Source organism: Diceros bicornis, chromosome 24, assembly GCF_020826845.1.
Source record: "Diceros bicornis minor isolate mBicDic1 chromosome 24, mDicBic1.mat.cur, whole genome shotgun sequence".
NCBI lineage: Eukaryota > Metazoa > Chordata > Mammalia > Perissodactyla > Rhinocerotidae > Diceros > Diceros bicornis.
In genome coordinates this window covers 13,319,608-13,346,233 of record NC_080763.1, presented here as the reverse complement: position 1 = coordinate 13,346,233, position 26,626 = coordinate 13,319,608, and the positions used below count along the sequence as shown (strand labels likewise).

At 40.1% G+C, this 26,626-nt stretch overlaps 1 protein-coding gene across 1 annotated transcript in view; it reads left to right on the top strand.

Moving 5' to 3' along the window:
• Positions 1 to 26,626, top strand: part of ESR2 (estrogen receptor 2) — a 70,194-nt gene that overhangs the window by 29,350 nt on the left and 14,218 nt on the right. Inside the window, exons 5-7 of the mRNA XM_058567098.1 lie at positions 6,103 to 6,402; positions 9,215 to 9,353; positions 21,205 to 21,338. Of these exons, the coding sequence (XP_058423081.1) occupies positions 6,103 to 6,402; positions 9,215 to 9,353; positions 21,205 to 21,338 (573 nt within the window). The remainder of the gene's footprint in view (positions 1 to 6,102; positions 6,403 to 9,214; positions 9,354 to 21,204; positions 21,339 to 26,626) is intronic.

The following is a 26,626-nucleotide window of genomic DNA, read 5'->3' as shown; positions in this document are numbered from 1 at the left end:
TGCCTGTAGCTCTCCTAGTTCAGACCCGGGCAAGCAGCACACGTACCCTCAGCCTGTAGGGGGCAGTGTAAGCGGTGGGAAGAACGGGAGGACAGGACTCCGTAGTCTGAAGCTAATGTTGTGTCTCATCACTTTTTGCTAGCTGTGACTATGCTCAAACGACACAACCTTTCCGGCATTCAGTTTTCCTATCTCTGAAATGGAGATATCTGCTTCCTTGAGTTTATGAGCAATACGTATGAAAACATATAGCACAGTGTCCAGCACTAAATTTTGGTTTGCCTTACATTCACTCTCCCTCACCGAAAACCTTATAAAAGTTATGAGTTTTGATAGAATACAGTCTCATGAGGCAGAGTACAGAGATGTAGTTAAAAAAATCTTTCATGGAAAAGAGAATGAGAGAAAAGGTCATTGAATTTGGCCAAAAAGTCCCTGGTTAGAGCTAAGAAAAAAATATTTTATTATCTTTGGAGATTACAGAAGAAATGAAATGGGTTGATGTGCAAACAGTTGGATATTTAGCCCTTCACTGACCACAAAGAAAGACCATTAGGAGTGAATTTTCTTAACTATGCCTCTCTCCTTCCCTAGCACTCTTCTCGTCTCCCCTCCCCCAAAACTCTCTATCCACGTTCTTCCTTCTGTCCAGTCTTGGAGGATTAGGGATTCTAACTGCATTCTGGATCCTCCTGTACGATTTTATTTCCCCTTTTTATTCAGAAATCATGTCTCTTCTGCTATCACCTTTTTCTTCTGTGTTTCCAATCTTGTCTTTTCTATGAAGGTATTAATATGATTGTTTAAATGGTAGGAAAATACTCACCCAGAATAACATCAGGGATAAGCCTTCATTATAAGGATACACTGAAATGTAAATACGCAAGAAAACAATCTGAATAGCCATATATTTGATCTATATCCCTATCTCTCAAATGCCATCTCTTTATTCACCTGCTGTATATACACGTGAAAGGGATTTGATGGGGAGGTGATATAAAAATAGTGATTAAAAGATAGTGGTTAAAAGCACTAACACTGGATTCAGACTATTGATGGGGTTTAGATCCCGCTTCTGCTATTTGCTGGCTTTTCTACCTTGGGGAAGTTATTTGAGCTCTCTTGTGCCTGGTTCCTCACCTGTGTGTTGGAAATAGTAATAGTACCTGTCCTCTAGGGTGGTTGTCAGAATGAGATAATCTATGTATAACACACAATGTCTGACACATAAGCTTCCAGTAGATGTTAGCTGCCATTATTATCATTTCCCATTATCGTCGTTGTCATCATCATCATCATCGTCTTTTCTCTGGGATACTTTCTAATATGGATCACTCCTATTTGGTAGAGTCTCCCATTAAGCTCGCTCATAGGCACACTGAATGACTCAGCCTAGATTACAGTGTCAAAGCCATGACACTAGAAACGTCCTTGGTAGAAAAATGTGAGTTCCTTGTCATAGGGCTTTATTTTATTGATCCTAGAATCCCCAGAACCTAGTATAGGGCCTGACATAGGACTTTGTCAGTGAAAGTTGGTCAAATAAATTTGAATGTATGGGTTCAAAATCTTTCACTTTGTATATAAACCTATTTTGTAAACTCCTTATCTTCGTATAATCTACAAAAGAGAAATGTGTGATCAGAAAGATACTTTCTTGGGCCGGCCCTGTGGCTTAGCGGTTAAGTGCCCGCGCTCCGCTGCTGGCAGCCCAGGCCCGGATCCCAGGCGCGCACCGACGCACCGCTTCTCCGGCCATGCTGAGGCCGCGTCCCACATACAGCAACTAGAAGGATGTGCAACTATGACATACAACTATCTACTGGGGTCTGTAAATAAATAAATAAAAATTAAAAAAAAAAAGATACTTTCTTAAACCATATATTTTGTTCCATTTTATCTTGGGGTATAATCGATCTTAAATAACATCTATAGCACTCTGATTACTAATAAAGAAAATTGTATTTTAGGCTTTTAATTATTTTAGTAAAAAATTTGATTCAGTTATCCCTAGATAGGTAGAACCCTTCCTTCTACTGCAATTAGCCAAGGATAAGGGGAAATTCAGATAAATTTTCTTGGGAGCAAAATAATTTAAATTTGCTCATTCCTCCTAACTAATATTTCTTCTTAAAAATGCAGACAATTGCATTTAGTGAGCAAACATAATGGTGGGAGTATGAAAACTAGGCATTTTGCAGATTTTAACTTTTAGATTTTTTTTTAGGGAAAATTCATATAAAAGTTGTACCTATGTTAATGACATCTTGACTTAAAACATGTCTTTCTTAGTTTTCATTTTACTTTTTTTTCTAACCAATAGATATCTAGAAATATTTTTGTGCTCACATTTATAGGAGTTGTTTTTTTTTTTTTTATGTGAGGGAGATCAGCCCTGAGCTAACATCCATGCTAATCCTCCTCTTTTTTGCTGAGGAAGACTGGCTCTGAGCTAACATCTATTGCCAATCCTCCTCCTTTTTTTTTTTTTTCCTTCCCCAAAGCCCCAGTAGATAGTTGTATGTCGTAGTTGCACATCTTTCTAGTTGCTGTATGTGGGACGCGGCCTCAGCATGGCCGGAGAAGCGGTGCGCCAGTGCGCACCCGGGATCCGAATCCGGGCCGCCAGTAGCAGAGCACGCGCACTTAACTGCTAAGCCACCAGGCTGGCCCATAGGAGTTTGGAAGTTATATTTTTGTTATTGATATATATTTTTATTTTATTGTGGTCAGAAAATATTATCTATATAATATCAGTTTTAGTTAAAATTTTATTCAGGATCCAGTATGTGATAATTTTTGCAAATTCCATGAGTTTTTATAGTTCAAGCTTGTTATTTGTGTGGTTCAAATGTTCTGTATTCTGACTTTTTCCCCATCTGTTTGCTCTGTGAGTTGCTGAGAGTGATACACTATTATAATGGGATATTTTAATGTATTTGTCAATTTCCTTTTTCTTTCAATCACTTTTAGTGTTGTTTGTATGCTGTGTTTTCTTATTGTTGTTTTGGTGTATATGAGTTTAGAATTATTTATCTTCCTTTTGTAATCTATTGATGAGGTCTTAATAATGATTTTTGCCTTAAAGTTTATATTGTCTGAAATTGATAGAGTAATTCTACTTTATTTTGTTAATCTTTGCCTGTTATGTCTTTTTCTATTCCTTTACTTTCAGTTTTCGTGTATGTTAGATGTATTTCTTTCAACCAGTCTATGTCTAGATTAAAAAGTATGTATGATCTCAGAGTTGCTCTTAATTGATGAATTTAGTCTGTTTGTGTTTATTGTGATCGCTGATATTTGGGTTCATTTCTATCATCTTGTGCTTTTAAAAAATTCATGTATTTTCTTTTATTCCCTTTTGGAGTTGATCACCAGAAAGTTTTCTTTTTCCTCTTCTGCTAGTTTAGAAGTCATACATTCTGTTTCAGTTCTTTTAGTGATAACATTTCTATTTTTAGCATGCTTTCTTGATTAATTTGAGAATTCAAGGGGCCAGCCCCATGGCTTAGTGGTTAAGTGAGTGCACTCCGCTATTGGCGGCCCGGGTTCAGATCCCAGGCGCGCACCGACACACTGCTTCTCTGGCCATGCTGAGGCAGCGTCCCACATATAGCAACTAGAAGGATGTGCAACTATGACATGGAACTATTTACTGGGGCTTTGGGGAAAAAAAGGAAGAGGATTGGCAATAGATGTTAGCTCAGGGCTGGTCTTCCTCAGCAAAAAGAGGAGGATGGACATGGATGTTAGCTCAGGGCAGATATTCCTCACAAAAAAAAAAAAAAAAAAAGAATTCAAGCCACTCTCTAATAGATGTCTCTCTTCCCAAATAAAGAATCTTAGAAAATTCTAGCCAAAATTATTATTCTCTCATCTTATGTGTTATTGTCTGGTATTTTGGTACCGCTTTGTTTCTGTACCTCCAAAAATTAATTATTATTTTATTCATTCAATGTTTTTCAGATTTACTCACATATTTACTAATTTCTTTTCTTACCAGTGCTTCTTGACTTTCATTGGTTCTTCAGTTTCATTTTTCTCCATCCCAAAGAACATAGTAGTTATTTCAAAGGGGCTGTGAGTGATATATCTTCTCAATCTTTGTTTAACTGAAAATGTCTTTAATTTATCCTCTCTATTGAATGATAGTTTAACTGGGAATATAATTCTAAATTGAAGATTTCTTCCCCCTTCACCATCTTAAAGACATTATCCCATTGTGTTCTGGTCCATAAACCTACAATAACTGAAATATTTTTGGTGCCAGCACAGGAATAGAAAAATAGATCTATGAAACAGAGTAGAAAATCTGGAAGAAGATACTTTTATATACAATTATTTATTAAATGACAAGGCATTTTATAAAAATCAATGGGAAAAGCCTATTCAATAAATGGTATTGGGAAAATTGTACCTCCATTTGGAAAACATAACATGAACTATCAATATGCAGTGATACAAACATACATAAAATTCTAAATCAATTTGAACTACAAAAGTGCTTAAAGAAGATATAGGAGAATATTTGTATAATCTTGATGTGAAACGAAAGACAGATTTGACTATGTACTATATCTTCTTATGATAAAAGACACCATGAGCAAAGGTAAAAGATATATAATAAACAAGACAAATATTGTATATGACAAATGTTATATATTTTTACTATATAGAGCCGTTGTAGGTTATTAGGGGGGAAAAGGGCAAAAGAAGCAAATAGGCAATATAGAAGTAAAAGAAATACAAAGGGCTAACATATTAATCAACCTTGCTAGTAATTAAAAAAAATACAAAGTAAAACAAGATTGTTTAGTCACCTGTCAGATTAGCAAAGATTAAAAATGATTGTTAATGTCTATGGTGTTATGAGAAAATAGGTAGTCCTTAAAGTATTGTTTAGATTATAAATTTTAAAATACTTTGGAGGGTAATCTATCAATATGTATCAAAATTTTAAATGTATATATGCCTTGGTTCAGCAACTTGACATCTTTGAATTTATTATAAAGAAGTAATTAGATACATGTACAAAGTTGCATTTCCATTGCAATATGTATACGAGCAAAGAAATTAGAACCAACATAGATTTCCATCAACAGGAGACATTTTAAATAAGTGGTGCTATATTCATGAGCAGAATGCTATATAGATTTTTAAATTGTAAAATGATACATTTTTAATAAAAAGAAAAGCAGGCTATAAAATAGTATATTCAGTATGATCCTAATTTTGTATATAATATATGAAAAAGTATAAAAGCATTAAAAAAACTGAAAGAGGGGGCCGGCCTGGTGGAGCAAGCAGTTAACTGCTTGCCCTCCGCTGTGGTTCGGCTCCCGGGTGCGCACCGCTGCACTGCTTGGCAAGCCATGCTGTGGCAGCGTCCCATATAAAGTGGAGGAAGATGGGTATGGATGTTAGCCCAGGGCCAGTCTCCCTCAGCCAAAAAGAGAGGAGGATTGGCAGATGTTAGCACAGGGCTGATCTCCTCACACACACACACAGAAAAAAACTTAAAGAGTTTATGCCAAAATTTGTGCTCTTCTATATTTTCTAGATTTTTTTCAATTAATTTATTATTTGAAATATACTTATTTGTGTAAGTATATAAAAAGAATATATGTATGTATATATACATACACGTGCATGTAAATATTTTAAGAATGTATTATAAAAGTGTATTATTTGATAACTGTTTGGAAATATCAATGTTCAGCTCCCACCTTTTCCCTATCTTCTGCCTGAAGATTATTCCAAATTTCATGCTTTGGGAAATGAGGTATATCAGCACTCTTTAAAAGAGAAATGGATTTCGTATACATAGACGACCTTGAAATGGAGACCTTAAGATCATTTGGGCTATTGTCCCTAGAAAGTCATGTTATTGATCTTGCTAAAACAGTCACAAATGTAATAATCTTTGGTACATGCCTCATAGGCTCCAGAAAATAAAAGTCAGGTTCTGTTCTATTCTAGTCTCAGACTCAGGTCTGAGAACGATATCATTGCTTCATTTTTCCCTGGAGATGCAGGGAACTTGAATGCTGGGTCCGGGAGGGGAGGGGAAAGCTCTGTGTTATCATCTGCTCCCCGCTTCAGGCTCCCGGAGAGAAAGGTGTGGGTACCGCGTAGTGCGGAGGCAGAGAAATTCCAACGAGCAGCTGCCCTGCCTGAGCAAAGCCAAGAAAAACTGTGGACACGTGAGCCGAGTGAAGGAGCTGCTGCTGAGCGCCCTGAGCCCCGAGCAGCTGGTGCTCACGCTCCTCGAGGCGGAGCCGCCCCACGTGCTCGTGAGCCGCCCCAGCTCGCCCTTCACCGAGTCCTCCATGATGATGTCCCTGACCAAGCTGGCCGACATGGAACTGGTGCACGTGATCGGCTGGGCCAAGAAAATTCCGGGTAGGGCTTTCTGGGTCTTAGCTTTCCATTTATTTGTAGAAAGGCCTGTCCCTAGCGTTTAAGGGGCAAGAGTACAAAATGGAGGTCCACAAACTGTCTCGGTATTTAACAGTTTGACGGCTTGACTTATGACTTTTAAATGAAACATATTCTTTCTTCCTGTCTTGACACAGTGTATGCCTTCAACATGTCCTGGAAGGCCAGGTTCCATTTTAGAATTCTTGGACTCCTCTGAGTCCTGTACCAGACATGGCAGTACAAGAGGCATTGTATATGGTGGGGCCCGTTGTATTCTCAACTCTCTTCTTTTCCCACCCACAGATCCATGTCACACAGCCTTGCACACACCCCATCCTTCATGTCACATCTCCTACAGACACTAGGTCACCTCTCATGCCTGGTCTGGGAGGATGGACCAGGGAAGAGACCCATCCAGGCTCTGGAAATGGGCTTGGGGCATTTGGGAAGGACATTCTAGGGTCCTGGGACCTGGAACATGGTCTAAAAGGAAGGGATCTGGACTCCACATTGACCTATTTCGTGGCCGTGGACTCCTCACCTGGAGAGAAGGGGTGTAGTGAGGTGAGGGTGGGGTGGGGTGCACTATGACCAGGTATGAAAGTGAAAGGTTTGTCAGATGCTAAATAGGAGTTTGTAAAATACTGTTCCAATAGAGAAAGAACCAATAGTAGGTACATAAATGAATATACCTGGGCAAAAGAGAAAATCAGCAGCTAAAGTAACATCAATCATCAATAAACCTGAAATGCCATCAAGTTAAAAATGGGTTTGATTATTCAAGATGGTTATTTGGAACCTTCATTTTCCATCCTATGATGTGGTCACTTCCCTAGGCCAGTTTATAATATATACCAGAAGTAGTGCATTGTGCTAAAATTACCATCTAATTGGCATCTGAATTGGTGTTTCTGTGAAAGAGTGAATCTAGGATTCTAACAGAGAATGGCAGCAACCCGTCCTCCCCTGGAAAGGGCTTCTCTATGCACATCTTTACCATCGTCTAAGAAGTGAGGTCTCTCCCCGTCTTCTGAGCCACTAGGGACGAGTCCCATGACCTGGGGGGCAGCAACTGTGTTAGGCAAACTGTGAAGATTGGGAGGGGCAAGAAGCTGGGTGAAGAGCAGTTGGGGGTAAAGATCTGTGGGAACCAAGGCCAAGGGTCATAGTATCTCTTAGGGTCATTTGTTGGCTTCTGAGCTTCCTTAGGATGTTCCGGTTTCTGGTTCTGTTTTGGTAATCTAGCATCCTCACCTTTGCCAGGACTGTACTGTGTCTTCTCTGCTCTTTCCCAGAGGAGACAATACTGATGCCCTTTCCTCTGGCTGTCACTCTATATGTATTCCAGACGCTGCTTTTCAGAACCCCACATGGAGAGTGGTGGTAAAATTGATTATTGCTGAGACCTGTGCAGCTTCTTTGTGCCATAACAAAACTGAACTCTAAAGCTGCATTAGTCCCTCTTTAAACCTGGTATTTTGAAAATTTTTGAGAAAACTTAGGCATAGTCTGGAGGGGTGATTTTTTTCCCCCTCTCTCAGCTGATATAGTCATTGTCCAAACCAAAAAAATATTAAAATATCACCTAGCCTTGATCTTGTTGAATATCTACAAGTATAAAAAGCTTCATCTCCCTTGGGTAGGCTTATTATCTATAACTGTGGGTGAGATTGGAATGTGTGCATATTTTAGGAACCTGAACTGAGCATAGGCTGTGGCTTTGGAAAGAATTTATCCACTCTTTCCATTCATTACTTCATTTAATTCTCCTTTGTGCAGATTTGCATTATAATTGTTCAAAGATTTGAACCCCTGCATTCTCTGTGCCACAGTTTCCTCATCTGTAAAATAAGGATGATGAGAGATCCTACCTGTAGGAAATTCTCAGAGGTAGGCGTTATTACGCCTATTTTTCCTGTAAGAAAACAAAGACTTAAAAGGAGATTAAGTAACTAGATAGGAAGAGGCTGAGCTGGGATTTTAATCAGAGTCCATTGCACTCCAAGGCTGTATGTTTGGTGACTATATTTATATTACACTGCCTCCTGCTTTTCTCATGGCTGGTGGAGGAAGTACCAGTGATCTCTGCTTTGCTTTGAACCACTCACCTCTTTAGAGATTACCTGTTTCTTTCCAGTTCTTTGCCAATGCATGCTATCAGGTTATCAGGATATGGGAACCTGCTTCAGTTGTCACATTTGCTCTTCAGGATAGAGGAACCTGGAGACAGCGCTCCTGCTGAGAAGGGTGACTCTGACACTGGATGGGAAATTTTAAGCGATTGGAGAAATCTTTTCAGTTGAAGTCTTCACTTGCTGCACAGGATGGCCCTACTCTCTGCATACCACTCACCCCCCACCCCTCCCTACCCCATCCTCTCACTCCTCCCGGCCCCAATCATGGACTGGGCCAGATAAGGCAGCCCCTCTGGCTGGCAGCCGAGCATTACCTTTCTTAGCAGTGCAAAGGAATTATTAGGATATAACTAACAAAGATTGGCTCCAGCTTTCCGTTCTTCCCTAGCGTCTGTCTGGGGGGTTGTGTCAGCCCAGGTAACAGTCTTTTATAAATTCTAAATGAAGTATTTGTCTCTAGAAGGGCTCCAAGACCAGAAATTTTGGGTTGTACACCTTAAGTTCAAAATTTTCTTCCTGAGGTCAGCATTTAACCACAACTTTAAAATATTGATTGTTTCCCTATATTGTTTGTTTTTTAAAACTTGCTATTCTGTCTCTACAGAAACAGGGAGCTGAGGAAAGGGTGGGTGTGTCTCACGGCCTCTTGTTTTCCCCAGGCTTTGTGGAGCTCAGCCTGTTCGACCAAGTGCGGCTCTTGGAGAGCTGCTGGCTGGAGGTGCTGATGGTGGGCCTGATATGGCGCTCAATCGACCACCCCGGCAAGCTCATCTTCGCTCCAGACCTCGTTCTGGACAGGTGAGGAAAAAATGCCTTGTGTTTCTTCTCCAATACATTTAAGTGAGGAATTGAGTGAGTGGGAACAAAGTCCTGGGTGCTGCCATTAAAATCTCACACCTGAAGGGGCAATTTGAGGATGATAATGCCATGAGCTCCTTCATGGGGTCAAGCACCCAAGAAGGAGAGCATGGGTACCAGGATTCAGTGTCTGTGACTCATTCTTACCCATGGTGTGGCAGCATTCATAAGCCAGGCCGTAAGAGGAGCCTATGTCCTGCAGGGTATGTGGCCACGAAGTGTATCAACTTAGATTTTTCTGCATTAAAAATTCCATTTTCAGGTTATCATTTTAAGTTGTCCAGCTGTTCTTTCCACCTGTAGGGACCAATTACATCGCCAGCTATCTGGACAGGTGATAAAATGCTTACAAATCTGCCAAGTTTATTTTACTGTGCTTTAATTCACTCTAATTGCATGTACCATATAGCATTTTTGGCACGAGCGGTGGAATGAATCGTTATTAAACCAGATGAAAGTTAATGGAAATTTGGGAAATGCTGGTGTGAATGCCATAACTTGGTTGTATTTAGTTTTCTTTTAAAGATGGCACAGAAAAGGAAGCAACTTTTAATTGACTTACGTGAACTATTCATGGAGGGACAGCTGGAATATACAACACTCAAGCTTTTTAGTAGGAAAAATGTTTAGTAGAAATCTTTCTTGGTGTAAATTTGAGCAGTTTGAAAATCTCCATGGAAATTGAATTCCACGTACCTTATTTTGAAAAAGTTCTAGTGTTGAATGTTCAGTCACATTTGACTCTGTGCACAGAGAAGAAGGATGCGTAGTGCTATGAATGGAAAGTATCTGCCCCCAACTCTTGGTATAACCTCTTTACGTCATCAGAATATCCCTATGCACACGTTACGCAGATGAAAAGTGATGCCCCACGGTATTAGCGCCCATTCTGCCTGTTGTTGTGGATACTGATATTGACAAAGAGGACTGGTCTGTCACGGAGGTGTTTTGGTGGAGAACAGAGCCTTTGGGAAGAGCTGGAGCATGGGATGTGGCTCCAGCATGAGCAAGCCAAGGTAGTAAACCACAGAGGGAGGTTCTGGAAGCCTAGGACAGGTAGGACCCTTCAGTAACAATTGAAATAGCTAACTTATTGGCTTGTATGTGCCAGGCACCATCTTCAGCATTTGATGTGTGTTAACTCACTTCATCTTCAAAACAGCCCTTTTTGGGTACGCACCGTTATTATCTCTAGCCTTCAGACACCGGAATAGAAAGTTGGGTGACTTGCTACAGTGACAGAGTAGTAATTGGTCAGGCTGGACTTGGGGGGCTGTCTGCGAAGTCCACCCTCCTAACTACAACAGTACATGCCTCTCAGTGGGATACAGAACCAGAAGAGAAGAGAGGAGGAGGCTAAAAGGCAAACTTTCTACTTTATTCTTTTGTCTTAGAACAACTCTATTCTACTCTCTGCCCACTGCAGAAGCCTACTCCTGCTGTCATCTCACAGTACCACGTTGCAAGGCAGGCTGAAAGGCTGAGCACCCAGTCAAGCCATTGCTCACACTCATTCCTTCATTCACTGTGTTCCACTTGGTGTTTCAATAAAGCTGTATACACCCTCTCTCTCTCTCTCACACACACACATAAATATACACATATAATTCTCCTAGAAGTTAATGTAAGAAAGAAGTTCCATCCCTTGATGAACCAATAAATTTGCAGACATTGGGATTGAGTTATTTTACTTTTTGTCTTAATTTCTAAATTGATGCCACACTTAGTGTTTATTTTCAGTGACTGTTTCATTCCTGGTTTTTAATACAGTTAACTCCTCTCTTTGTATGTGTGTGTATGTAAGTATGTGTATAAGTTACTATAAATTGACACAAATCCTGCATAAATTTTAGGCCTATCTTTTGGTTAGGTAACAGAAGAAGAAGGAAAAAAAGTCGTTTTTTTTCAAACTACTTTTAATAGACTCACGTTACTCGTTATAAATATTTGAAAGTATTATATTTTACAAAATATAAATCTAGTGTATATGATTGAATATAGAAGAGGAATTCTTGAGAATTGTAAATGCATTCACATTGAGCAGGCATGTTTTTTTAGAGTGCTTACTGGTAGTTATTTTTTGTTGCAGTCCCTACTGTTGTTTTTAACACATTAACTCTGTGATGTCTAGAATTTCAAGTCTAAGATAGTTCAGTTTCTTAGTGTGTGTATTATACAAATAAATATACTTTCATGTAATGGATATGGTTCTGGAGGAGTTGCTTATTCAAAAATGTTCAAAATGTTACTTATTCAAAAAGTCAGGGATCATACACCAGAGAGAAGTTCTATTATGAATCTTTTTGCAATGTGAATAAATAATTTTCATACTGCTTGAAAATAGCTGTCTTTTGGTGGATTGTCCTATCAGAGTTCCTTCAAGTGGTGGTATGATCATATGAGAAGTGAATACAACTAAATTAGCGCATTTGTGGAGACCCTTTATTCTTGTGGAGGCTTCTGCAGAGAGAAAACTTGAACCTACAGAGGAGGAAAGGAAAATCCGGTTATCTCAGCTTGTTTCTAACAAGGTAGTCCTTCCTTTAGTAACCAGTAGAATCACAAATTCACGTGAAGATCTACCACAGAATCTGAGCTTCTCCTTGCTCAAGAAATCGTATATGCTAAGACATTTTGTGTCCTTAGCATCAACAGGAAACTGTGTAATGTTAAATGTTATTAAAAAGTCAGAGGAGAGACCGGCCCCGTGGCTTAGCGGTTAAGTGCGCGCGCTCTGCTACTGGCCGCCCGTGTTCGGATCCTGGGCGCACACTGATGCACCGCTTCTCCGGCCATGCTGAGGCCGCGTCCCACATACAGCAACTAGAAGGATGTGCAACTATGACATACAACTATCTACTGGGGCTTTGGGGGGAAAAAAAGGAGGAGGATTGGCGATAGATGTTAGCTCAGAGCCGGTCTTCCTCAGCAAAATGAGGAGGATTAGCACGGATGTTAGCTCAGGGCTGATCTTCCTCACCAATAAAAAAAAAGAGGAGAGAGAGAAGTCAAGATGGCGGCATAGGCAGACTCTGAACTCACCTCCTGCCACGGACACAGCCAATTTACAACTACTCGTGGAAAAATTACCCCTGAGACAGAACTAAAAACTGGATAAGAGGAAATCCTGCAACAAAGGACAATCCTAATTGAGGTGGAAGAGGCAGAAACTCCCTTCTGGAGAGAAAAAATGCTGCCTTCACAAGCCGCCAGCTTCACTGCCGTCTGGGAGCAGCACAGAGGTGCGCAGCCCTCCCTGGAGGAGCGGGGCCCTGAGCTGGGGAGCGCCCCCACTGTGGGCATTTTGTGGACCCAGCACAATCGAGACAAGTGGCATAATATCTGACATTGTCTGCTGCTAAAACATTGAGGAGACCACCAGAAAACCCGGTTCACAAAGAAATTAAAACCGGCTCTTAAAGGGCCCACACGCAAACTCACCTGTTTCAGAAAGCAACCTAAAATCACCAGAAAGAAAGGTGCACAGTGCTTTGGTGAAAAGAGACTCACCTGATAGGCCCTGAGTGCATCTCGGGGAGAGGTGAGACCTCTCCAGGGACTGGGACATTGGCAGCGGCCATTGTTGTGGCCTGGTGTGGGCGTGCTGACACAGACCCCATTGGAGTTCTCCCTGGGGCCTGCTAGCCCAGGGTCTGCCCCACCCACTAGAGCACCGATTTAATCCAGCTCAGCCAGGGCAGGCAGCCCACCCTAGAGACTGGCCCCACCCAACAACAAGCCCTTAGGCAACTTGTGGGCCTGCATAGATTGGTGACCGGATTCTCTGCAGCCTGGTGACTGGGCCCACTTCAGTGGGGCAGGGCGTGCACAAGGAGCGGGTGGAGAGTATGGGGCAGTGGTGGAGTGTGTAGGGCTCCCACCGTGGAGAGACTGGGTCCGCTTCGGGAGGTCGGGGCGTGCACACGGGGCAGGACTGTGTTGACTATGTGTGTGGACCTGTGGGCGGCAGGGCTTGTCAGCTGCAGAAGACTTGTGCTTCTCAAAGACCCACATAGGGGGTTTGCCCCACCTTCCAAAGCCTGAAACAATTGGGTGCTCCCGTGCCTGAGGCCAGCCCCACCCAGCTGCAATCCTCAGAGAGCTGACAAGAGACCTAAAGGCTGGAGGCTTGTAGCAATTGTAAGCCCCTGAGCCTAACAACCTGCCACGCTGGGGGCCTACTCACTTAAAAGAAATACTGCAACACAAATGTGGTATTAGAACTTGCAGCCAACTGTGCTGGGGCTCCCCAGACCTGATAAAGAGACTGAAGGGACCACAACAACTACAAGCAGCTGAGCATTGCAACAGCTGGCCAGGAGCATAACTCGGCCTCCCTGGGCACCTACAGGGAGAGCAAACAGGCCACAACAGAAGGACACACATAGCCCACATAGGGGTCACCCTTGGAACATTGAGAACTGAGGGAAGCACACAGCAGGCCTCCTAAGCCATCACTTACATAAGGTCACCTATCCAAGAGCAGGAGACATAGCTGACCTACCTAATACATAGTCACAAGCACAGGGAAAGAGGCAAAATGAGGAGGCAAAGGAAGACATTCCAAGTAAGGGAACAGGACAAAACCCCAGAAAAGGAACTAAGTGAAACAGAAATGAGCAACCTACTCAACAGAGAGTTCAAACTAAGAGTGTTAAGGATGCTCACTGATGTGGGGAAAAGAATAGATGAACTCAGTGAGACAGTCAACAAAGAAATGGAAGATATGAAAAAGAACCAATCAGAAATGAAGAGTACAATACTGGAAATGAAAAATTCACTAGAGGGACTCAAAAGCAGTGTAGAGGATACAGAAGATCGGATCTGTGAGCTGGACGAAAGACTAGAAGAAATTACCCAAGGTGAACAGGTAAAAGAGAAAAGAATTAAAAAGAGTGAGGACAGTCTAAGGGACCTATGGGACAACATCAAGTGCACTAACATCCGTGCTATAGGTGTCCTGGAAGGAGAAGAGCGAGACAAAGGGGCAGAGAATCTATTTCAAGAAATAATAGATGAAAACTTCCCTAACCTAAGGAAGGAAACAGACATCCAGGTACAGGAAGCACAGAAAGCCCCAAACAAGATAAACCCAAAGAGGCCCACACCAAGACACATCATAATCAAAATGTCCAGAATTAAAGATAAAGAGAGAATCCTAAAAGCTGCAAGAGAAAGTCAAGTTTCATACAAAGGAAACCCCATAAGGCTATCAGCTGACTTCTCAGCAGAAACCTTACAGGCTAGAAGAGAATGGCATGACATATTTAAAGTGCTAAAAGGAAAAAACTTACAGCCGAGAATACTCTACCCAGCAAGGTTATCATTCAAAATGGAAGGAGAGATCAAAAATTTCCAAGACAAGCAAAAATTAAAGGAGTTTGTCACCAAGAAACCAGTGCTACAAGAAATGTTAAAGGGACTGACTTAAGGAGAAAAAAGAAGACCACAAATAGGAGAAATTATCTATTTCCATGATTAGAGGGTAATGGATACAAATGCACAAAAAAGAGGTTAGATATCATATCAAAAACATAAAATGAGGGAGGAGGGGAGTTAAAGAGTACAGCTTTCAGACAGAGGTCAAACTAAAGAGACCATCAATTCTGTATAGAAGAAGGAAGGAACAGAGAAGGACTACTAAAACACTGAGGGAAAAAAAGTTAAAAAATGGCAGTAAGTACATACTTATCAATAGCTACTTTAAACGTCAATGGACTAAATGCTCCAATTAAAAGGCATAGGGTGGCTGATTGGATAAAACAACAAGACCCATATATATGCTGCATACAAGAGACACACTTCAGACCTAAAGACACTCACAAACTGAAAGTGAAGGGATGGAAAAAGATACTCCACGCAAATGGCAGTGAAAAGAAAGCTGGGGCAGCAGTACTCATATCAGACAAAATAGACTTTAAAACAAAAACTGTAAAAAGAGACAAAGAAGGGCATTACATAATGATCAAGGGAACAATCCAACAAGAGGATATAACACTTGTAAATATCTACACACCAAATGTAGGTGCACCTAAATATATAAAGCAGTTATTAACAGACATAAAAAGAGAAATAGACAGTAACACAATAATAGTAGGGGACTTCAACACTCCACTTACACCAACGGATAGTTCATCCAAACAGAAGATCAATGAGGAAACATTGGCCTTAAACGACACACTAGAACAGATGGACCTAGTAGATATATACAGAGCATTCCATCCAAAAACCAAAGAATACACGTTCTTTTCAAATGCACATGGAACGTTCTCCAGGATTCATCACATATTAGGCCACAAAACAAGTCTCCATAAATTTAAGAAGATTGAAATAATACCAAGCATCTTTTCTGACCACAATGGTATGAAACTAGAAATCAACTATAGGAAGAAAATCAGAAAAGCCACAAATACGTGGAGATTAAACAAAATGCTACTGAACAACGACTGGGTCAATGAAGAAATCAAAGAAGAAATAAAAAAATACCTGGAGACAAATGAAAATGAAAATATGACATGCCAGAATTTATGGGATACAGCAAAAGCGGTTCTGAGAGGGAAGTTTATAGCAATACAGGCCTATCTCAACAAACAAGAAAAATCTCAAATAAACAATCTAACAATGCACCTAAAGGAACTGGAAAAAGGAGAACAAACAAAGCCCAAAATCAGTAGAAGAAGGGAAATAATAAAAATCAGAGCAGAAATAAATGAAATAGAGACTAAAAAGACAATAGAAAAAATTAATAAAAGCAAGAGCTGGTTCTTTGAAAAGATCAACAAAATTGACAAACTTTTAGCTAGACTCACCAAGAAAAAAAGAGAGAAGGCACAAATAAGTAAAATCAGAATTGAAAGAGGAGAAATTACAACAGACACCTCAGAAATACAAAAGATTATAAGAGAATACTATGAAAAGCTATATGCCAAGCAATTCGACAATCTGGAAGAAATGGATAAATTCTTAGAATCATACAACCTTCCAAAACTGGATCAAGAAGAAGTAGAGAATTTGAATAGACCAATCACCAGTAAGGAGATCAAAATAGTAATCAAAACCTCCCCAAAAATAAAAGTCCAGGACCAGACGGCTTCCCTGGTGAATTCTACCAAACATTCAAAGAAGACTTAATACCTATCCTTCTCAAACTCTTCCAAAAAATTGAGGAGGGGGAGAAGCTCCCTAACTCATTCTATGAAGTCGACATTACCCTGATACCAAAACCAGACAAGGACAACACACAAAAAAAGAAAACTACAGGCCAATATCACTGATGAACATCGATGCAAAAATCCTCAACAAAATACTAGCAAATCGCATACAACAATACGTTAAAAAGATTATACACCACGATCAAGTGGGATTTATTCCAGGTATGCAGGGATGGTTTAACATTCGCAAATCAATCAACGTGATACACCACATTAATAAAATGAAGAATAAAAGTCACATGATCATCTCAATAGATGCAGAGAAAGCATTTGACAAGATACAGCATCCATTTATGTTAAAAACTCTGAATAAAATGGGTATAGAAGGAAAGTACCTCAACATAATAAAGACCATATATGAGAAACCCACAGCTAATATCATCCTCAATGGTGAAAAACTGAAAGCTATCCCTCTAAGAACAGGAACCAGACAAGGATGCCCACTCTCACTACTCCTATTTAACATAGTACTGGAAGTCCTAGCCAGAGCGATCAGGCAAGAAAAAGAAATAAAAGGGATCCAAATTGGAAAGGAAGAAGTGAAACTCTCACTATTTGCAGATGACATGATTTTATGTATAGAACACCCTAAAGAATCCACCAGAAAACTTTTAGAAGTAATAAACGAATATGGTAAAGCTGCAGGATACAAAATCAACATACAAAAATCAGTTGCATTTCTATATACTAACAACAAAGTAGCAGAAAGAGAAATTAAGAATACCATCCCATTTACAATTGCAACAAAAAGAATAAAATACCTAGCAATAAACTTAACCAAAGAGGTGAAAGAGCTGTACACGGAAAACTATAAAACATTGCTGAAAGAAATTGAAGAAGACACAAAGAAATGGAAAGATATTCCGTGCTCTTGGATTGGAAGAATTAACATAGTTAAGATGTCCGTACTTCCTGAAGCCATCTGTAGATTCAAGGCAATCCCTATCAAAGTTCCAACAACATTTTTCACAGAAATAGAACAAAGAATCCTAAAATTTATTTGGAACAACAAAAGACCCCGAATAAGTAAAGGAATCCTGAGAAAAAAGAACAAAGCTGGAGGTATCACACTCCCTGATTTCAAAATATACTACAAAGCTATAGTAACCGAACCAGCATGGTACTGGCACAAAAACAGACACACAGATCAATGGAATCGAATTGAAAGCCCAGAAATAAACCCACTCATCTATGGACAGCTAATCTTTGACACAGGAGCCAAGAACATACAATGGAGAAAAAAAATTCTCTTCCACAAATGGTGTTGGGAAAACTGGACAGCCACATGCAAAAAAATGAAAGGAGACCCTTACCTTACACCATACACAAAAATTAACTCCAAATGGATTAAAGACTTGAATGTAAGACCTGAAACTATGAAACTTCTACAAGAAAACATAGGCAGTACGCTCTTCGACTTCGGTCTTAGCAACATATTTTCAAGCACCATGTCTGACCGGACAAGAGAAACAATAGAAAAAATAAACAAATGGGACTACATCAAACTAAAAAGCTTCTGCACAGCAAAGGAAACCATCAACAAAACGAAAAGACAACCTAACAATTGGGAGAAGATATTTGCAAACCATAGATCTGATAAGGGGTTAATCTCCAAAATATACAAAGAACTGATGCATCTCAACAACAAAAAAACTAACAACCCAATTAAAAAATGGGCAAAAGACCTGAACAGACATTTCTCCAAAGAAGATATACAGATGGCCAACAGGCACATGAAAAGATGTTCAACATCATTAACTATCAGGGAAATGCAAATCAAAACTACAATGAGATATCACCTCACTCCCTTCAGAATGGCTATAATTAACAAGACAGGAAACAACATGTGTTGGAGAGGATGTGGAGAGAAGGGAACTCTCATACACTGCTGGTGGGAGTGCAAACTGGTGCAGCCACTATGGAAAACAGTATGGAGATTCCTCAAAAAATCAAGGGTAGAACTACCATATGATCCAGCTATTCCACTGCTGGGTATTTATCCAAAGAACTTGAAAACACCAATGCATAAAGATACACGCACCCCTGTGTTCATTGCAGCATTATTCACAGTAGCCAAGACTTGGAAGCAACCTAAGTGCCCATCAAGGAACGAATGGATGAAGAAGATGTGGTATATACACACAATGGAATACTACTCAGCCATAAGAAACGATGAAGTCCAGCCATTTGTCACAAAATGGATGGACATTGAGGGTATTATGCAAAGTGAAATAAGTCAGAGGGAGAAGGTCAAATACCATATGATTTCCCTCATTAAGTAGTAGATAATAACAACAATAAACAAACACATAGAGACAGAGATTGGATTGGTGGTTACCAGAGGGGACGGGGGGAGGGAGGAGGGCGAAAGGGATAATTCAGCACATGTGTGTGGTGACGGGTTGTAATTAGTATTTGGATGGTGAACATGATGTAATCTATGCAGAAATGTAAGTATAATGATGTACACCTGAAATTTATAGAATGTTATAAACAAATGTTACTGCAATAAACAAAATTAAAAAAAAATCCTCAAAATAAACATTTAGGGTATATTCCCACCGAGAAATAAAAATTACTATCTTGAAATCAAGATTCATTAAATCATGAAATCTGAAATACCAATAAATACCAAAAAATGGCGTGCATTTTAATGAGCTAATGGTACTAATTTAAATATTTAGGGATGTGTTCTTTGGCACAGGTGGAAACTTCTGCAAAATAGGATTGATTTCAGGTGAGTCCCCTTGTCATACTACTTAGGCGGGAGTGTGTGTGTGTTTGTGTGTGTACGTAAGTGCTCGTGCATGCATGTGTGCACATGTGTGCCCGAGTGTGCATGACCCCACCTCTGACTGAGTCTCACCGAAAAGTAAATGGCCAGACTATTAACCGTCAATGCAGGACCTGGTGGATTTTTTATTTTTGCCCCCAGAGATATTTTAAAACCAGCTTTTCTTGGTATCAAATGTCCTCAAGCCCAACAATTATAATTTCCAATAATTGATTGTCCCCAAGCAGAGTGATTTGATGATATGGCATGAAGGGCACTCAGTGAACAAATATATCTCGTGCATTTGCCACGTGCAGGGCAGTCATCATCCTTGCTGAATGCTTGCAGCAGGCTGCCTGGGAAAGCCCAGAGCAGGGGAGGTGGGAGGATGGGGTATGGGGAGGGTTGGGGGTCTCCTACAGATTGTGGCACCTTTTGCCCAGAGCTCTGAGTCTCCAAGGTGGCCTTTTCCTCTAAGTGACTTCTAGGGGGCCCTGGTGTTTTATCACTTAATGTATGCACTTTCAGAAAGCCTCAACTGGTTGCAGAAGTTACCGTGCTCGATTGCCAAAGTCTGCATGCCGGTAGCTTTGTGTGGGTGAATTTGCAGGGGAGCAAATGCTGTGCAGTGTTAGGATCCTGGTGAGCTGTCATCCTAGCACAGCACGGAATGGGGAAGGCTTCACAAGGATTGACGGTACCCCTTGGTGTCAGTTGATTTGGATACTACAGAGGCCCTTCCGCCAACTACCACCATCACTGGAAATGTCCTGGCTTGGGGTTGGGGAAGGAGGAGGGGAGCAGCCAGTTCTTTGAAGATCTCAGGTCCCCTTCAGGCTGCCACGGAGACTAAAAACGAAACCTACTGCCACCATAGCTGCCCTTCACTGTGCACTGCAGGCTTTTAGAAAGTTCCATGGGAAAATCATCTAACTGCTTGTCAAGGACTTCCAATAACTCTCTGACTGATGATAACAGAAGTGTTTGGGGAGCAGTAATAATGTGTGTCTGGCTGGAGTGAATATAAGCTGGTATTTTCTAGATACAGTTCAAGTAATTTACTTCAAAAGTATACTTAAAAATTCATTTCTGTAAGGAGTTCTCAAAAGAATTTTGGTGATATGGTTCAAAGTTTGTCTAAACCATTTGCTTAAAAATAATCTTTGTCAAGTCAAAAATTTCCACATCTGCATTTCTACCTTCCTTTCTTGATTCTAATCCATCTTCTCTCATTGTGATTTCTTTGTATGTCACATTAGCTTTTTTCAAATTGCATTTAAGTGTCTCTCAGTTGCCCCGCTAGTTTCTAAATGACCGCCAGGAGGTGAGAGTTAAGCCCTGGATGTGAAGGATTATTTCTTCTTGAGATATTTGCCTCTGTAACGTTGTCTTCCTCATGAACACTTCAGACGTCTTCTGATGGGAACATGGCATGTTTCCCTTTAGTAATATGTGTCATATCTAGAGCTGGTTGACCGAAATGGTTTAGATTGGAAATAATCAACAGAAATGGCATTCCTGTAAAAAAACATTTGGTGAATAGGTAGAATGAAAACATAGTTCCAATGCACGCTTTTGCCTAAACAGTGTTTATTCAAATGCTTGCTTTAGGGATTTATAGGAAATGCCCTGTCCTCTTTATGTGAAGATGATTCTAGTAATTTCATATCGCTGGGTGTGATCTCATGACAGCGTAGTTAAAGGATGTACAAGATGAAATTTGAGATTGAAAAGAAAATATTCCTTACTGCTTTTGATGGTTGCCTGGAGCTGTATGTTCCTTAAATTTCCAAATGAACTTTTGTAGGGAGGAGGGAAAATGCGTGGAAGGAATTCTGGAAATCTTTGACATGCTCCTGGCAACAACTTCAAGGTTTCGAGAGTTAAAACTCCAACACAAAGAGTATCTCTGTGTCAAGGCCATGATCCTCCTCAACTCCAGTAAGTAACCACACAGCTGGGCCGTGTTCTGTGGGAGAGAGATGCTGTTTCTAGAACTGGCATGGCTAAAGAGTATTGAACTTATTTTATTTGAAAAGGGGAAAATGGCTTTCTTTTTGACCTCTCTGTTTCATTTTATAGGGATTTAAACTGTAGTTAACTTTTGGTAATTTGTATATAAATTATTCATTAGGTGAATTGCTAGTAGTAATTTAAAAAGTAGCTCGAGCCACTTTGCTGGAAAAGAAAAAATGAACCTTAAAATGTTTACCTCTCATCTTTTTATCTTTTTTTGACATTTTTATTTATTTATTTTATTGAGGTATAATTGACATATAACATTATATTAGTGTCAGATGTATAAAATAATGATTTGGTATTTATATATATTGAGAAATGATCACCACAGTAAGTCTAGTCAACATCTGTCACCATACATAGATGCAAGATTTTTTTTCTTGTGATGAGAACTTTTAAGAACTACTCTTTTACCAACTTTCAAATACACAATACAGTATTAACTATAGTCATCATGCAGTATGTTATTACATCCCTATGACTTATTTATTTTATAAGTGTACTTTCAACTTTTGTTCAATGTTTATGCAGGCTTTTTTCATGGTTGACACGCATTTATATTTACTGTTTTGGGTTTGCTTTTACAGATTCATTTATTCATTTATTTATGTGGTAAAGACATTAAAGATATAGCAGCTCAAATAGCTTTTAGTGTAGGAGGGAGAAAGAGAAAAATTCATTAAAAAGAATGATCTCAGTGCTAACATAAAGGACGTACAGAGCATGGTGGGAAAACAGAAGGAGAGACGAGGGAGTGGTTGCAGAAGGGAATGAAGTTTGAATGTTGAATGAGTAGCTGGACAGGTGGAAGGATAGACACGGAGGAATGAAAGAACATGGGCAAGCCAGGAGCTGCAGGTCAGGCGATGGGGGAGCAGAGGGAGATGCACAAGGTTGTAAAATGCAGCGCTGAAGATTGCAGCGCACACTTCGGGTTGAGAGCTGCTGCCGGGGGCATTGAGCAGCCCTAGAGGAGGTTTAGGCGGGGGAGCATCATGGAGAGAGAGGCATTCTTGAAAGGTCCCTCTGGCTTCCCTGTGGAGGACTGACTGGAGAGGGGAGAGACCGAGGCAGGGGGCCCAGTGGGAGTTGCTAGGGACTACGAGAGCCTGAACTGAATTGGTGTGGAGGGGCCAGGGAAGAAGGGACCTGACTTGAGGGAAATAGAGGGGTTAGAGGTGGGAAGTGAGGAAGATGTCTAAGATATATGTATGTTGTAGCTTTGCTGTTTTTTATTATTATATAAATAATACCTGGTTATTGTAAACATTCAAACAAAAGAAAAACATAGAAGGAAGAAAATAAAAATCGTTGGGAATCCTGCCTCCCCACCTAAGATAACCACCATAACTTTGGTGACCATTCTTTAACAGCTCTCTCTATAGATAGATACATATAGATATATAGATATCTATAGAGAGAAATATGCATGCATACATATGCTCACATATCTAATTTTACATGAACAGCATAGCATCTTATATTAAAAGTCATAGAGACTGTGAAAGAGGCTTGCTTTGATCCTCCCACCCCAACACCAAGTAGCTAATCTTACCAGCCGGAGGCTAGACTTTATACCTTCTTCCATCCTCTAATAATACTTTAAAATAATACCTCACCTCCAATGTACCCACAGATAGGGGTTTTTTTTCCCCCCATTTTTAAAAAATTGGGACACTATATACAAACACTTCTCTGCATCTTGATTTTTTACTTTTCAAAATGCTGTGAAATCCCTCTAGGTCAACCAGGAGAGCTCTAACTCAATCTTTGAAGTGAGGGCATTGTCTCAGTTGTTCAGCCGTTTCTCTGTTGATGGGCCTCTACCTAATATACAGTTCCTTTTTTTTTTTTTTTTTTTTTACCATTATAAACATTGCTAGAATAAATAGAGATGTATTATTTTGTACACGTTTTCTAAGTTTCTATGTTTCATACTATAGTTTTCATACTGTTCAGTTTATTATCTACCTGGTATTTGATCCAGCTACTATACCAGGTGTTCATTGCTTTGCTTAGCTCTTTACTCTTGCTGGGCTTTTAGGTTATTATTTTTTCTTTCTTTCTCAAATAATAGGTATATTCAGTTTTTAATCCTCAACCGATAACTTACAGGTACCTTCATTTGGGCATCATATGGGGCTTTATTACATAGATTTTATCCAATCTTAGAGTTTAATGTTTGAACAACAGAAGTCTGTGAAATCATATTATGCTACTTTGTTTTAAATCAGCCCAAGCAGCAGTTCCTGAAGCCAAAACTCAGTGCAGAACCTGTGGCCACATAGGTCCCAGGCTGCCTCCTGACCTGGGGCCAGCTGAGCTGTCGCTCTCCAGCAGACACTCATCTCCTCTCTAACACTCACACATACTCTCAGACATTGGCACTAGTTTTGATGAAGAGGGAAACATACTAGAACAATGTTTCTCAAACTATCTATAGTGAAGGACCAGGTTTCTTTTTCTTTTTAAATTTCCAAATTGTTATAGACAGTTACTTTTTTTTTTTTTTTTTTTGGTGAAGAAGATTCGCCCTGAGCTAACATTTGTGCCGATCTTCCTCTGTTTTGTATGTGGGTCACCACCACAGCTTGGCCACCGATGAGTGGTGTAGGTCCATGCCTGGGAACCGAACCTGGGCCATCGAAGCGGAGTGCGCTGAACTTAACCACTAAGCCACGGGCCCAGCCCCTCGAGACAGTTACTTTTGTAAAATATAATAAAAATAAATTACTAGAAAAATGAAATGAAAGTGCAAAATACAAGCCCTAGTTTTTATGTTATTACATTCAACTGATTTAGAATTACTCTGTCAATTGCTGTAAGTTTCCAAATGCTTACCCTCAATTTCTGCTTTTCTCTTTGTGCACTGGTAACAGACCATACTTTGAGTAGCCCTGGAGTGCTGTCCAGGAGATGGCTGGATTGAGGGGGACAGTCAGGTCTTCAAAGAGGGGGAAGGGGGGGAACGAAGAAGGAATCTGAAGGTCATGTGAGGTACAGAGACCCTGAAGAAACCTTTGGGTACTTCCAAGCTGGGTCTCAATCTGGCCCTACCTACCTAACAGGACATTTCCCCTGCACCCAGTACACTCCTTGCCCCAGTTCTGAAAAGCAAACAGTTCATGAGTAGAAATGGTAAATTGTGAGACAAATGAAAATTGTAGGAAAAGCCAAGAAGACTCTTAAATGCTTTGGGGCTTCTGGTACTTTCTTGGCATTTATTATTACTATTCACCTTTTACAAAATACTATGAGAGCCCAGCTTAATCAGTGATTAAGTTGATGTGCATATAAGAAATGTCCAGCTGGGACGTTTGAAATTGATGGTGGAAGAAAATCAACTTTTTCTGATCTTCTCTTTGAATGCTACTACAGACATTACCTCACATGTGTGCTACCATTTCTGTTTTGTTAAAGGGAAGATTTGCTCGAAAAGTATATTCCCACCTTGGCAAAGTAGGATCATCAAATGCCAGATTATGGGGCTTCTCTAACTTGCAGAAATAATTTAGAACTCTTTTCTGTGCAGCAAAGTGCTCCTTGGAAAGCAGTTTGCTTCTTGTTACAACACTTTGCAATATAAAGCCTTCTGTTTGGCAATGTTCCTTACAATCATTTTAGCCTCTGAGACATCATATTGTGTTTTTGTGAAAGCTAGAAGCATCATCTGTGCAAATGGGAAAGACTAAGGCTAAGGCATTCCTCCTGCAGCATCTGACAGAACTGCCATATTAAGAGAATTACAGAGGGTGAGGCAGACATGTGATGTAACTACCACTTGTGGTGGTAAATGAGTAGAATTTGTTTACAGTAAATCCAAATTTAAGAAATCTTCTTTTACTATATTTCCTTTCTTGCTTGGTAGTCATAACAGTTGTCAAAATGAATTTATTCTGTTCAGCATTGCTGTTAGGAAAATGAGATTCTGTTTCTATGGAAAATTTCCACTGTTGGGGGGGTGGGTCTTTGCTATGCTAGATTTTAAGCATTTGAAGATACAAGTTTTTTTCTTCTGGATTATTTGTAGCATTAAATTAAAAGCCAAAACAAGGACAGAATCCCCTTTCCCAACTTAAATTTAAAAAACCCTGGCAGAATATGTAAAACAGACATTGGACATTGGACAACAGGCCGCACAGGACAGTGATCCCCAAGAGAAGGAACACAAACAAGATGAGCCCTTTGATTGCCCAGGCTAGTTTCCAGGTTACAACATAGGGAGAGGTAACCCAAGTAGCCACTAGTGTCTCCTTGAACTGAGGAGACAGAGTTGTGAATTTGGGGAGGCCAAGGCAGCTAGGATTTGCAGGGGAGAGTACTTGAGAGGAAAGAGCTGGACACAGAGGCTTTGGAGATCTGCAGAGGGTCCCCTTCAAGTCTTCAGCTGAGCACTAGTCTGCTCATGCTTATGAGGATGCTAACCATGGACAGGGAAAGAACCATCAGAAAGGAGTAGGCAGAACAATCCCTAGAGTTCACACAGGGCCAGGAATAGTTCATGTTCTCACCAGCCAGAGGGGAAAACCTTGTATATACTGGACATTGGGTGTAGTATTCAGAAAGGTATTGCCTCAGTAGTGGGGTAAATTCGCCCTAGACTAAAGGCTGCTCTGGTCCTACCAAACAGAACTTAAAAGGAAGCCTGAAGGATCAAGCCGTGTAACTCAACTGCATCCCAGAACAAAGCTCAAGGGTATGTAAAGGAATACAAGAATATCCAACACCCAAGCAGATGAAACTCACCATGTTTGGTAACCAATCAAAAATTAGCAAACGTGCAAAGAAGCAGAAAATATGACCTATAATGAGAAGAAAAACCAATCAATTGGAAAATATCCCAAAATGACACAGATGATGGAATTAGTAGACAAGGACATTAAAACAGTTACTCTAACTCTATTTGATATGTCCAAGAGGTAGAGGAAAAGGTGAATAGGTTAAGGAGAGGCATAGAAAATATGACACACACACAAATTGAACTTTAAATGTGAAAACTATGTCTACATGGGATTTACGTCTGATTAGGCATGGCAGAAGAGATTAGTGGATGTGAAGCCATAGCAATAGAAACTAGCAAAAACAAATGGAAAGAAAAAAAGAGTTAAAAAATTGAACAGAGTATTAGGGACAGCTATAAGTGTTAAATACCTGAATTTGGAGTATCAGAAAGGGGGGTAGAAAAATGCTTGAAGAAACAATGGCTGAAA